We start from the raw sequence: 13,482 nt of genomic DNA, 5'->3' as shown, positions 1-13,482 counted from the left end.
ATATTTGCCATAGTTCCAATTATTCTACAGTATAAATATTATTATTGTTAAAGACAAAACATTGTCTACTGTTTCATTCACAATACCCATTTTCTAATTCTTGAATGGCATGCTGATATGGATCATAATATCATAAAACGAGAGCTGATAACTCTCTAGCACTTACTAATACCTCTGAGGGAAAAAGACTCCGGGCAAGTATAAATCAAGAACACATCCACATTATGGAAAATAAGAGCATGTCTTTAAAACTGTAATATGAGAGTCAAGTTATATAAATGCTTTCAAATGTTCAAGATAATTCCACAAACCGCCCCTTTTTTTTTCAGAAAAATGTCTTATGTAAGTGCACTGCCACCTACAGAGTATTTGCTATTATGTGAGACTAACAGAACTGAGAGACAAATAAAGAAATGTTTCTGCTTTTACAAGCGTTTTTACAAGTACAATGCACAAAAAATTGCTCCTGGAATAAGTTATTTGGCCACAATTCACTCCTACCTTTCTGCCTCCCTTCCTTCCTCACTCACTCAATTTCTCACTCATTCTTCAAACAACCTTCTATCCATCCATCCACCCACCCGCCCATCCATTCCATACTTATTGAGTATATTCTATGTTCCAGTCAATGTGCCTTGATGCATATCCAATGATAAGCAAAATGGTCTCTGCTCTCATGAAGTTTCCAGACTATGGGGGAATCATGCATTAATAAAATAATCATACACATGAATATGTAAATATATATTGAGCAAATATTTCTAGAGAAAAAAGTGTAGAACACAGGAAAGTGACCTAGACTGATGGGATCGGGGAAATCAGGAAAGTCTTCTCTAAGTAAATGACACTTGAACTGAGATCTGAAGAGTGAGTAGATATACAGTGTGTTGGGGGAGGGTGGCTTTTCAAATCAGAGGATGCTAAGTGCAAAGCAAGAGCAGAGAGAAGGCTAGTATGGCTAGAGCCCAGAGACTACAGGGAAGAGTGATAGGAGGTGCAGTTGAAAAGGTACATAATTTACAAAATAGAGCCTAGTAAGCCCTGTAAAATTCAGGTCTTTATTACAATTGACAGATCTTACAGAGTAGGTTATGTGATCGGTTTTGTGTTTTGAGAAGAATGCTTTGGACGTTTCAGGTTCTAGTAAAATAGCTGATTAAGCTAAGAGGAAAATCTGGATAAAACAGAATAAAAAATTATTTTTGCAGTTCATAGTTGAACTTGCAGGTAAGAAAGAGAAATTCTCACATGCCAAAAACAGAGAAAACAAAACCAGAGCAAGGAGCAAATGAGCAGGTCTGAAGCTAAGAGTTGGGGGTTGGAAGACCCAGTAATGGCGAATGGCTTAACACACTCAAGTAAGACTAGGAGACAAGAATTTAGGACTAATGGAGAGTTGGAATTGAGATCTCCATATAATCTGGGACCCTTGAAAGGAGGCTCCAGGAAAAAAAAATTCACTCAACCTCAGAGAGACAACCAAAAGTTTATCTTGACCTAGTCTCTGGATAGAGAAAAAAAAATGTCTTCTGTAAGAAACTGAAAACTTTGGTCTGGCTTCACCCAATTTTGGAGTCTGACTTTACCCTGCCATACACAATTCTAAACTTTAACATAATGTTTGTTCCATGCCAATGATAACTCAGAGTCCTTCTGTAGAAGCAGATGCACCTCCCTGAAATTCACAGTGAAGCACAACAGGAAAGATGAACGTTTTCTGGCTGGGTTGTGGAGGTCTTGAGAGCTACTTTCTATCACAAAACGATCCTCTAGTCTCCATTCCTGGCAGATTTAGGACTTAAGAGTTCCCATGAAATCCTTTCTCCCACATGTTCCGCTTGTGTTTTTACAATAACTCCTGTTTTCTTGAACTAGCTGGAGTAGATCTCTTTTCCTTACACTTGAACAAGTTTTAATATATAAATGAATTTACTCAGACATGTGAACACATATTAAATGTCTTCAAAAATGTTTTCCTTTTAGAAAAAGTGAAAAATGTATCCTTAGGAAATCCCAAATTTCAGTAACATATATTCTGCTAAGTATATTTTACCAAAGTTCTGCAGAGAACTGGATTTTTAGAATTGGGTTGAGCATGTTTTATACCAAACTCTTGGCCCTGATCACTATTGCCCTTAATATCACCTAAAGTCAACCCTCCTGGATTTGATCACAAGGTTTTAGGATCAAGGATAGCAATATTGTCATATAACAATGACAAAAACAAACAACACTGATATTGAAACAAGCATACCAATTATTTATAAGGTTCTTTGAGCAAGAGTTATTTACAGTGATTAAAGCAGATGATTTTTAATATATTCATGACAAAAAAAAGAAGCAACGATGAATGAAGGATTCTGTACACATATGGGTAGATACAAATAAGGATTGACAAAGAATAAGAACAATAGTAATGATTTATTTTTAAGAATATAAAAACAAGGTGGAACTAAAATAGTACACAACAGTATCATAAAAGATTGGTGTATGTGTGTTTGTGTGAAAGAGAAAATAAGAGAGAGGGCACAAGATCTAGTAAGCAGTAGTTTTATGCTCAGTATTCAAATTTTCTCAGGACCATATATTATTGTTTAGGAGAAAGGTTGGAGATACTAACAACAGACTTTGTTAAGTATGCATATTACAATTTTAACTACCAAAAGAAGAGACTGAGAACATATAACTGCCAAACCAATCAGCAGTGGGGTAGGAAGTGTGTAAGGAAAATAAACACATAAAAGACATGTAAAAAAAGGAGGTTCTTCAGAAATGAGGGTGAAATAAATACTTTTTAAAACAAACAATACCTGAGAGAATTCAATGCCAACGTACTACAAAAAACGGGTTTTTTCCCCCTCAGTTGAAAAGAACTTAGCTCTTACCACTTTATTTTATTTTACTTACTTTTTGTTAAATTTTTTTCTATTTGTTACTTTATTTAGAAGAAATGTTTAAAGGAACTTCTTCTAGCAAAAAGAAAATTATAGTAGATGAAAACTTGGATCTCCCCAAAGGAATGAAGAGCATGAGAAATAGTAAATATGTGGGTGAATAAAAATGTCTTTCATATTTTAATTTCTTTAAAGATAACTATTAAAAGTTAAAATAATAAGGTACTATGGGGTTTACAATATATGTAGAAGAAAAATGGAGGAACAGTAGGATAAAGAATGGGAGGGGGAAGTAAAGGGGTACTAAGAAGTAATCTATTATTTGAAGGTAAACTGTGACAATTAAAAGATACATGGTCTAGGGCTTCCCTGGTGGCGCAGTGGTTGAGAATCCGCCTGCCGATGCAGGGGACACGGGTTCGTGCCCCGGTCCGGGAAGATCCCACATGCCGTGGAGCGGCTGGGCCTGTGAGCCATGGCCGCTGAGCCTGCGCGTCCGGAGCCTGTGCTCCGCAGCGGGAGAGGCCACAACAGTGAGAGGCCCGCGTACCGCAAAAAAAAAAAAAAAAAAATGATACATGGTCTATACTCCAGAATAATCAGCAGAAAAAAATAATGATGTACAGCTCATAAGGCCATAATAGAGATAGAATGGAATACTAAAAAAAAATACTCAAAAGAAGGCAGAAAAAGAGTGAAAATGAAACAAAAAATAAGTGGGACAAATAGAAAACAATAACATGGTAGGTTTACACACAACTATATTAATAATTCCATTAAATATAAATGGCCCAAAGACAACTAAAAGACAGATGTAAGACAGGATAAAAAAGCAAGATCCAACCATATGCTGTCTAAAGGAATACTATTTTAAACATAAAGACATAGATTAAAAACAAAAGCATGGAAAAAGATATACCATACAAACAATAATTAAAAGAAGTCTGAAGTGGCTATATTAATACCTTACTTGTAGTATACTACAGTAAGGTATTACTTACTTACTTACTTGTAGTATACTACAGAATGAGAAGCATTACAATGGATAAAGAGATGAATTCATTAAGAAGTAATATAACACAGATTCAAATACATGAAGTAACATGACAGAACTGAAATAAAAAATACACAAATATGTTTGGAGATTCAACACTCTTCTCTCAATAATTGGTAGAACAAGTAAACAGAAACTCAGTAATGATAGGAATTGAAAAACACTATTGATGAACTTGACCCAATAGACATTTATAGAACATTTTACCCAACAACAAAATAATACACGTTATATTCATGTGTACATGGAAAACCCAGAAAGATGACCATATGCTAGCCATAGTCTCAATAAATGTAAAAGACTGAAAAATCAATAACTAGAAAGGTATTTTTTTAAAATCTCCAAATACTGAAAATTAAACAATACCACAAAATAATATAAGGGTAATCAGAAAATTATTTTGACATAAAATAAAATGAAAACATATCAACTGTGTAGAATAAGGTTTCATTTCTGGCACGGCAGTGTGAGCAGCTCCATAGAACCAGTGAAAGTAGTGAAAACTATAAAAAAGCAACCTTAAATGGTCTTTAAATAGTCTCTGGAAATGGTCTTAAGAACATACAGTAAATGAAGAAACACTTTTAAGAAAACCAACTAAAACTGGGAGAAAACAGGAAAAGTCCGTGGCCTCTGAAGTATGACCCTCTCTCCCCACACCCAGCTCAGCACGATGGAAATTCCACTCCAGGTGGGTGCAGCTAAAAACAATGCTCCCTCTCCCCTCAGTACTCAGTCAAGAACGATACTGTATTCCCAGGAGAGGCAGGCTATCAGCATTTCTCATGCCACTCCAACAGCTACTTATTTCAGAGGCCAAGTTTCTGGCAACAATGTCTGGGAGGCATTCTGACCAGCCTCTCCACATGGGATGGAGGTTCTATCTTGTTTGTGGCATACTGAGAACACTGTGGCTCTGATTCTCCTTGACACAGGTTATTCATAAGGAAGAGGTTCCATACCTGGAGAGGCATGCTGAGAAGGCCAGAGGCTACAGCCATATACCCACCACCCCCTCCAAGTGCCCAGATCCTAAAGTGGGCACGTCACTGCAAGAGAACTGCACCACTGTCCCCGTACCAGCTTTAGAGCCAGGGCTCAGAGATTTTGCCCAGGGAGAGAGAGAGGCCTTAAAGCAGGAAGCTCCTAAATTCTTCCAAAGGAACTTTACTTCATTTACAACTGACTATAGGAAAATTCAAGTCTAAGGCACTCTCAAGAACAATGGAAGGTACAGCGAAAATACTTCAAGGCTATGTTGAAAAGAAATTTTAAAAAGAATGGTAAACTCTTAAGAGATACAAGCTCCACCATAGGTCAGCTAGTTTACCAGCGAAAATTAGGGGAAGAGACTGCTAAAAAGAATGTTCTCGGGTTCAGAAAAAACTCAAACATTGACCTCAAAAGCTATCCCTGTAAAACAACCCAAATTTAATTGAATCAGTCTATGAAGCAATTTGTGCTTGAGGGCACTGTTGAAAACAATAAAGCAAATAGCCAGAAATTAGTTGGGCTTAACAGCTGAGTGTAGTAAAGGAAGAGAGTCAAAAAAGGCCCTGCCAAAGCCACTGTCATTGCAGGGTAACTGTGGACGCATTCAAGGCTGCACCTCTGAGGAGAAACATCAGAGGCTTCACACTTCAAGGGGAAAGGGCAGAAAGAGATTTCACTAAATAATCCAGCCAGTCTCTAATCATATAAACAAGCAGCCTTCCAGTTTCTGTTCCAACATGTAAACAGCTTAGAGATCATCACTCCCATGCTCACAATACAAAACAAGCAGAAAATATGACAATAAACAACTCCTCTTTGATCTATCAGAGAATTGAAGACATAAAATGAATCACTGCACCCAAAATATAGAGAAAGGTAAATACAGAGAATTGCAGCTTACCAGGAGGAGAAACTGCCGTTGGAGCTAGCAACCGGTAGCGACTCTTAAAGGGTAATTGACCACCTGCTAGAGACTGAGCATGAACTAGCTTGAGAGATACATCCTCCTGGGCTCCCAGCCTGAGAAGAACCCCACATTTTTATTAGTTTTACCTCCTGGAGCCCACTGGGTTTTCAGGATTAATATCCGAGAAAAATCCCCTCATGCTTCTAGCAGGGTGAGGGGAAAAGTAACCATTTTGAATAATCCCACAGGATTCTGTACTTCTTGACAAAGGTCTGCCCTCAAAGGAGATGATTTTGTGACAGCATAACCAACATGGTTGTACCAGAGCCTAACCAATGTGGAGGGATGGTAGTACCTGACGCAGAGTCTCTCAAGCCTTTCTACCTCATCTAAGGGAGAAAAAAACTGAGAAACGCTTGTGAAGGTCGCATCCCAGGGGCACATGCCCACTAAAAGACTAAGACCTAATCGTAGGATAATAGAACACGTCTCCTCCACCTACACTTCACTACCACATCAACAGGGCTCCTGTATAATAACAGGAGGTCACAGTTGAAAGAACTACAAGGTTCAGACTCTATTTAAGGAGTCTCTTAAGTGAACCCAAAGACAATAGAGGAGACAAAGAAGGAGACCAGAAGGAATTTTAGCCTCTCTGACATGCACGGCTACAGTAAACAGTAATCATAGCCTAACTCATAGACAGATAAACACAAAACTTCACAGTAAAGGCCTATTTACCTCAGTAACTTTTACCAAATGCTGCTTGTTGCAGCATTTTATTATAGAAAAAGTGAAGACAGTTAAATGTCCTTTAGTATGGGAATGAATTTTAAAAATAAAATATTTTATTCAATGACTATAGAAGCAACTGTTTAGATGTACACTCTATGTATTAAAATAGATACATTTCAAAATTATAATATTGAACAAAAAAGGCAAATTGCAAATAGATACCTACAGTGTATTATCACTTAAAAAAACTTAAAGCACACAAAACACAAAATACATCATTTGTGGGTGACAGATATGTAGAAAAAGTACAAACATATGATAAAGAGTTATACAACAGACATGAAAGTTCTACATACCAACCATTAGGGAGGGAGGAGAAGAAAGGATGAGGAGCTGTATCTGCAATGTTTTGTTTTTTTAAATAAAGAGAGACTTTATTTAAATAATAAATATATTCTTCATAAATATGGCAAAATGTTAGCATCCTTCAACTTTGGAGATGGGCATATGTGGGTCTTTTATATTACTTTTGGGGAGGGCACTGTTTTTGTATGCTTGATATAGTTTCTAATTTTCAAAAAAGCTAAAGATTATTCTAGTTGTAGAGTAGGTAAGAGATTAGAGAACCAGAGCGGAGAACAGTTAACAGACTACAATTCACAGTATATTTAAATAACTTAAGTGTTTGTTTATACACTTAATTTACGGAAAGCCAAACAAAACTCTTTTAAATATGATACAGGATGTACTACAAGCATATTTTACCAAACTTACCTGCTCGACCTCTCTGTTGAGGGCATCTACCTTTTCTTTTAATCTGTTACCCTCTGCCTCAGCAGTGATAAGTTCTAATTTGAGGGTACTGTTATCTGCCTCTGCTTGACGGCACTTATTTTCCCAGTTTTCAGCATCTTCACTGGCTTTTCGGAGTTGGTCCATCATTTGCCGGTTCTCAGATTCCTAAAAAGCAAATCTTAGGTATTACTTTAGGAGAGTAAAATGTTAAACATGTGATGCAAATTAAACACTATTTGCCAGGCCACTGGGAATTTACTTGCCACGATGACCAACTGTACCACAATCTCAAGGACTCCTATCTCTACTCTCAGTTTAGAAAATTGGTCATCCTGTAATTAACAGAGGGAATGGAAGCAGGATCTGCCCTGGCTCCTGAGTCACACTCACTCATCTAGTAAAGTTTTCACTCTTATCTTCAAGACCTCAATGAATATGTTCTTCTATTTGCTTCTGTTCAAACAAAATCCTCATTGCCTCCCTATAGCTGCTTGCTGACTACTTGCTGGTCTGGTTTCCGAGCTTCTGCCTCGACCTTACCTTTTGTATCTGTGTAATTCCCTTGTTCCTGACTGCTCTCCTGGGTTGTACTACGGCGATAGAGCTTCTGCCTGCTTGCGTATCTTAAGCGTCAGCTTCTGATAATTCTCTTGGTTTGGCATGCTTCCTATCTGGTTCCTGCCTTTCATTCATAACCCCAGCCTTAATTTCCTCGATCATGGACTGTTCTATAATTCACTTTTGCTCACTGTTCTAATAACTTGCCTGAAGTTGCTCAGAAGTAAAATATGGAACCTATGCCAATAGACACTACTCACAAATATACATTCATGTACATACTGGGCATACAGTATAGAACCACTGTTAGAACCTATCATGATAAAGTTCTATCATGATGGACTGACTAAAGTAGGATCTCATTTCTAAAGGAAAACAATCAGCTCCTCAAATAATATATTATACGGAGTAATAATTATGAAGCTACTTTTAAAAATATAATTTTAGTAGTATGGTTTGGCCAACTCATTCTAAAAAATCATTTATAATTCTGGTAATTCGTTAAAAAGGCACTAGATCTCTTTGCCTCCTACCTGTTAATAAACAGTTCAGAAACACTGGAATGAGCAACACCTAATTGTATAAGGCAAATTACAATAAACAACACCGCATTGTATAAAGCTTTCAAATCAGATTTTTCTCAGAAATATGATTAATCATGAGACTGGTTGAAATTCAGTTAATATTGCCACCTTGTGGTCTGGTTGTACCTTGACCAATATGAAGGATCTTTGCCAAGTCTGTTATTAACAAGTTAACATACTAAACTACTGTATTGGCTTTTAAGATTCAGATATTCCAAATGTGCCGGTAGGAATCTGATGTGTGTTTTCTATTATTGTACTAAAAATAACAGTTTTGTACAGAGTATGTACTTGGGAGTTACATGATATAATATACATAAACTGAATTTTACCCACATTAATTTTTACCCTCTTTAACTTTCTGTAGCACTTATTGTGTGTCATTCTCTTAAAAGAGCCTTATAGCTTTATGTAGTTAGCTGTGGATGTACCATCTCCCCAATAACCCCTCAGATTCCTCAAAGATAGGAACCATTTTTATGTTGAATTCAGTTTTCTAAGGTAGAAATCATTTTTATATTAAATTTGGCTCTGTGACTAGGTAATATATGGGTCCAAGTTTAAGCAGCGAAAAAGCCTGCATTAAAACGTCTCTCTGCCCTCTAACCACTTAGTGCCCTCCCTCCCAGCAGCCGGCAACTAGTTTACCCGTTTTTGTACCTGTCCAAAGCAGCCAGAGCAGTGTGGGGTGCAAGATGGGCAACATTATAAAGAAAGTGCAACTGATCTTTGGTATTCTCCAGTTCTCTCTTTGCAGATCTCTTTCCCTCTTTTTGGTGCTTCCCCACCAGTTCCCTCCGGTTGACCACTGGGCTCTTTACACCCCTCCCCTCTCCTAACTGCTCTTCCCCCTCTTTTGTTACCCTTCTGATTTATTCTTTTTCCAACATTTCCTGAACAATCTTTCTAAAAGGCAATTCTTCAAATAACTTCTGTGTATGTTGTAATGAGAGCTTCCTAAAAACACAGTTCAGACATATCCTTCTTACCTCTTTATTACCACCCACTTTCACATTCCACTCTAGCTACAGGACCTACTTTTCCCCCCCTCTACTTGTTGTCCCCACTGCCGGGGATGCCATTCTGTCTCCTCGCAGTTTTTCAACTCTGTCACCTCAGCGCCCAGCATACTGCACACTGAATGGATGGGTGATGAATAAAGTACTCGACAATCCTTAATGGACCTCCCTACCAAAATGGACCCGTGATCCTTTCTCTCAGGCGGGTGCCTGGATCCATCCAGCTATGTTGTGAAACAGAGTCTCAAAAAAGAACTCACATGAGGATGCTAAAAGCTGAGAGGAGTTTGATGTGTGATGTCTGAAAATACAATTCCAGAATCTAAAAGCCCCAATCCCTAATGGTGGAATTTCAGGTAATGCGATGGGCTAGGGAGAAAAAGTGTCTAACACCGACTGAAAGCTTACTACGCTAAATGTTGTTCAGATAGTCTTTTATTTATATTCTGCCCTATTCCAGAATAGACTTAGATGGCTCACTGTGCTAGGCGTATCTTACTCACTTGGGTGTTCTTCCCAATTACCGATGGGACACTGAGACTGAGGGAGGTTGAGTGGCCTACAGAAGTCCATGGCATTAGTGAGAGGAAGAGTCAGACCTACCTGACTCCAAAGCTTCTGTCCATTTATGACATTACATTGCTAGCACCTTCAACTCAAGAAGGGTAGGAAATCACCTGATTTGGCAACATGAGGCTGCTGCCTTACTGCCTGAAAACAAGGGTTGCAATTCAGGAGTCCTTAGAATCTCTCACCTCTCAAAGTCCTGAACGGTCTTATGTACACCATAAATAAATGCTCAAGGTATGTTTATGGACTGAAATTAAATGATATGTTAAATACAATGAGGAAAACTGTTTGGGGGAGGAATTCCTATTAGTGGTTTGATTGTTACGTAAGTAGGTAACACCACACCTATTACAGGAGTCAATCCAACACTATTTTATATAATAGTTTATCAGATGGACATACCTAACATCCTTGGTCTAGCTGTCTCTTTATTCCAGGGTTGTCACACATGTGCCCAAATTTATCAGGAATCATCTGATATCAGACATACCAGTCGACATGTGTCTAGTCGACTGGTTACTAACAGAGAAATGGAGAAGAGAGCCATCTGCCCTCTGGTCCTGGGAAACAGGTGGCTCCACAACAGAGAGATCAATTCTGATCTGCTACACAATCAGGTGGAGCCTCTTTTGTCAAAGGTTTGTAACTGTAAACTACCATTTCCAAATATAAGTGAGCCCAACTTGATTCTGGCCCCTTGTTCTTCATCCAGTTAGGAGGATTCTGCTTATCTAAAATGGCTAAGTGGCAAATAAAAGGGGTGTGTCCTTGAGTTACCCTTCTGGACATTGGTGACATTCTAAATATATAGTTAACACGTAACTGTCAACATTAAAATAGGTTATGCCTTAAAGAAATGCACTTGATTCAGCTGTCCCTATCAGTGCAATCAATCAACAGCTTTAGTGAAAACTCAAGTGTCTCGAGCCAAGGTGGAAATATATATATACGTACTTCGGACTGTAATATATTCTTCAGTTTATTAACCTCCAAATTAGTGTCTTGAACCTTCTGTTTAATGTCATTAAGCTCATTATGAGTATCATTCAGTTTTTTAGACAGTGCCTATAAGAAAAAGACAGTTAGATCTGACTACAAAAAATTAAAAATTGCTCTGTGTCAAAACTACCATAAATTTTTAAATATTTACAGTAAATATGATAAATAAAAATTAATATGCCTAATATATAAAGCTCATATAAAGACAGTGAGAAAAACACAAGAGTCCAAACAGTAAATGGGCAAAGAACCCAAACACAATTCACAAAAAGGAAGCATAAGTGGATAATACTTGAAAAAAGTTAAAATTTACTAGTAATCAAAGATATGGTAAGGAATGGGCGTTTCCATGTATTATTAGAGTAAATGTAAATTTGAGAAAAGCAAATCTGTGATCTGCTACCTGGTGATGACATGAGACATTTTTAAAAGCTCATAAAAACAAGACAGACAAAAATATGTTACTTTTTGTTAAAGGTGGGAGATGGATACTTGGGTATTCACGATACCCATGTCCACTTAGAAGGTTTTTTAATTTAAAAAAGAAACCTCATAAGCGTTTGATTCAATTTGAAACTCAATCTATAAAATTTAATGAAAAAGAATGTTTATTAAGGCATTATTTGCTATGTGACAATATTTATTCACATTAGGTGAATGATGCAGTACCTAATAGTATCTACATAGTGGTAAAACCACACAGAATACTATGAATTCATGAGAAATGTTTGGAATAATTTTTAATAACAGAGAAAAATGTTAATGTATATTTGAAAAAAATCAGGATAAAACACTAAAAACAACTCAATTTGTTTAAAATCGTGGTATTGAGGAAGAAATTTTTTTTAAGGTTTCTGCTTTCCAAATCTTTTATGATATGGGTTTTTTCTTTTTTTTAACATCTTTATTGGAGTACAATTGCTTTACAATGTTGTGTTAGTTTCTGCTGTATAACAAAGTGAATCAGCTATACATATACATATATCCCCATATCCCTTCCCTTTTGCGTCTCCCTCCCACCCTCCCTATCCCACCCTTCTAGGTGGTCACAAAGCACCGAGCTGATCTCCCTGTGCTATGCGGCTGCTTCCCACTAGCTATCTATTTTACATTTGGTAGTGTATATATGTCAATGCTATTCTCTCACTTAGCCCCAGCTTACCCTTCCCCCTCCCTGTGTCCTCAAGTCCACTCTCTACGTCTGCGTCTTTATTCCTGTCCTGCCCCTAGGTTCATCGGAACCATTTTTTTTTTAGATTCCATATATATGTGTTAGCACACGGTATTTGTTTTTCTCTTTCTGACTTACTTCATTCTGTATGACAGACTCTAGGTCCATCCACCTCACTACAAATAACTCAATTTTGTTTCTTTTTATGGCTGAGTAATATTCCATTGTATATATGTGCCACATCTTCTTTATCCATTCATCTGTCGATGGACACTTAGGTTGCTTCCGTCTCCTGGCTATTGTAAATAGAGCTGCAGTGAACATTGTGGTACATGACTCTTCTTGAATCATGTTTTTTTCAGGGTATATGCTCAGTAGTGGGATTGCTGGGTCATATGGGAGTTCTATTTTTAGTTTTTTAAGGAACGTCCATGCTGTTCTCCATAGTGGCTGTATCAATTTGCATTCCCACCAACAGTGCAAGAGGGTTCCCTTTTCTCCACACTCTCTCCAGCATTTATTGTTTGTAGATTTTTTGATGATGGCCATTCTGACCAGTGTGAGGTGATACCTCATTGTAGTTCTGATTTGCATTTCTCTAATGATTAGTGATGTTGAGCATCCTTTCATGTGTTTGTTGGCAATATGATATGAGTTTTTAAACAACCTGCAGTCCACAGAGGGATCCATCTTCTACTCTTGGGCCCTCTGACCCAAACAAAGGAAAAAACTATTCTTGAACATTTGTATATTGTTATGATACTAATTTTCTTCTTCTGATTATAAAAGATGTTTATGAAGGTGTAACAAACAACTATGATGTTACAGTAAGCTAATAACAGTTAAAAAATATTTATCTAGTGATTATGCGAGACACTCTACATTCTTGCCAGGCATATTCTCATCTACTCTCCATTTTTACAGTTGATAAACTGAGAGAAGTTAAATGATAGGATCACACAGCCAGGCAGGGGACTTGAACTCATGTGGGTCTTAAACACTCCACTCTATTGTCTTCTCATGTAGAACAAAACATGATATAAAGTGCTATGTGGTTTTATCCCAGCTACATTAAAAAGTTCATGTAAAAGATAGTATAAAAATTTTTTAAGTACATTGAAAATCAGTAAAAAATACATTAACAGTGGGTAACTCTGGGTGGTAAATATGAGAGTTTTTAATCTAATTTTCATAAATATAAGT

At 37.2% G+C, this 13,482-nt stretch overlaps 1 protein-coding gene across 15 annotated transcripts in view; it reads right to left on the bottom strand.

The window, feature by feature from the left end:
- Positions 1 to 13,482, bottom strand: part of TSGA10 (testis specific 10) — a 106,628-nt gene that overhangs the window by 20,931 nt on the left and 72,215 nt on the right. For 14 of the 15 annotated variants that reach the window (XM_019931181.3, XM_019931173.3, XM_019931175.3 and 11 more), the window contains 2 exons: positions 11,064 to 11,174; positions 7,358 to 7,543 (listed from right to left, as the gene is read on the bottom strand). In XM_019931181.3, coding sequence (XP_019786740.1) covers positions 7,358 to 7,543; positions 11,064 to 11,174 — 297 coding nt within the window. The remainder of the gene's footprint in view (positions 1 to 7,357; positions 7,544 to 11,063; positions 11,175 to 13,482) is intronic. The other variant, XM_073791053.1, reaches the window with a different exon arrangement.

Source organism: Tursiops truncatus, chromosome 14 (genome assembly GCF_011762595.2).
Source record: "Tursiops truncatus isolate mTurTru1 chromosome 14, mTurTru1.mat.Y, whole genome shotgun sequence".
NCBI classification, from domain to species: Eukaryota; Metazoa; Chordata; class Mammalia; order Artiodactyla; family Delphinidae; genus Tursiops; species Tursiops truncatus.
This window is presented reverse-complemented; position numbering and strand designations above follow the sequence as displayed.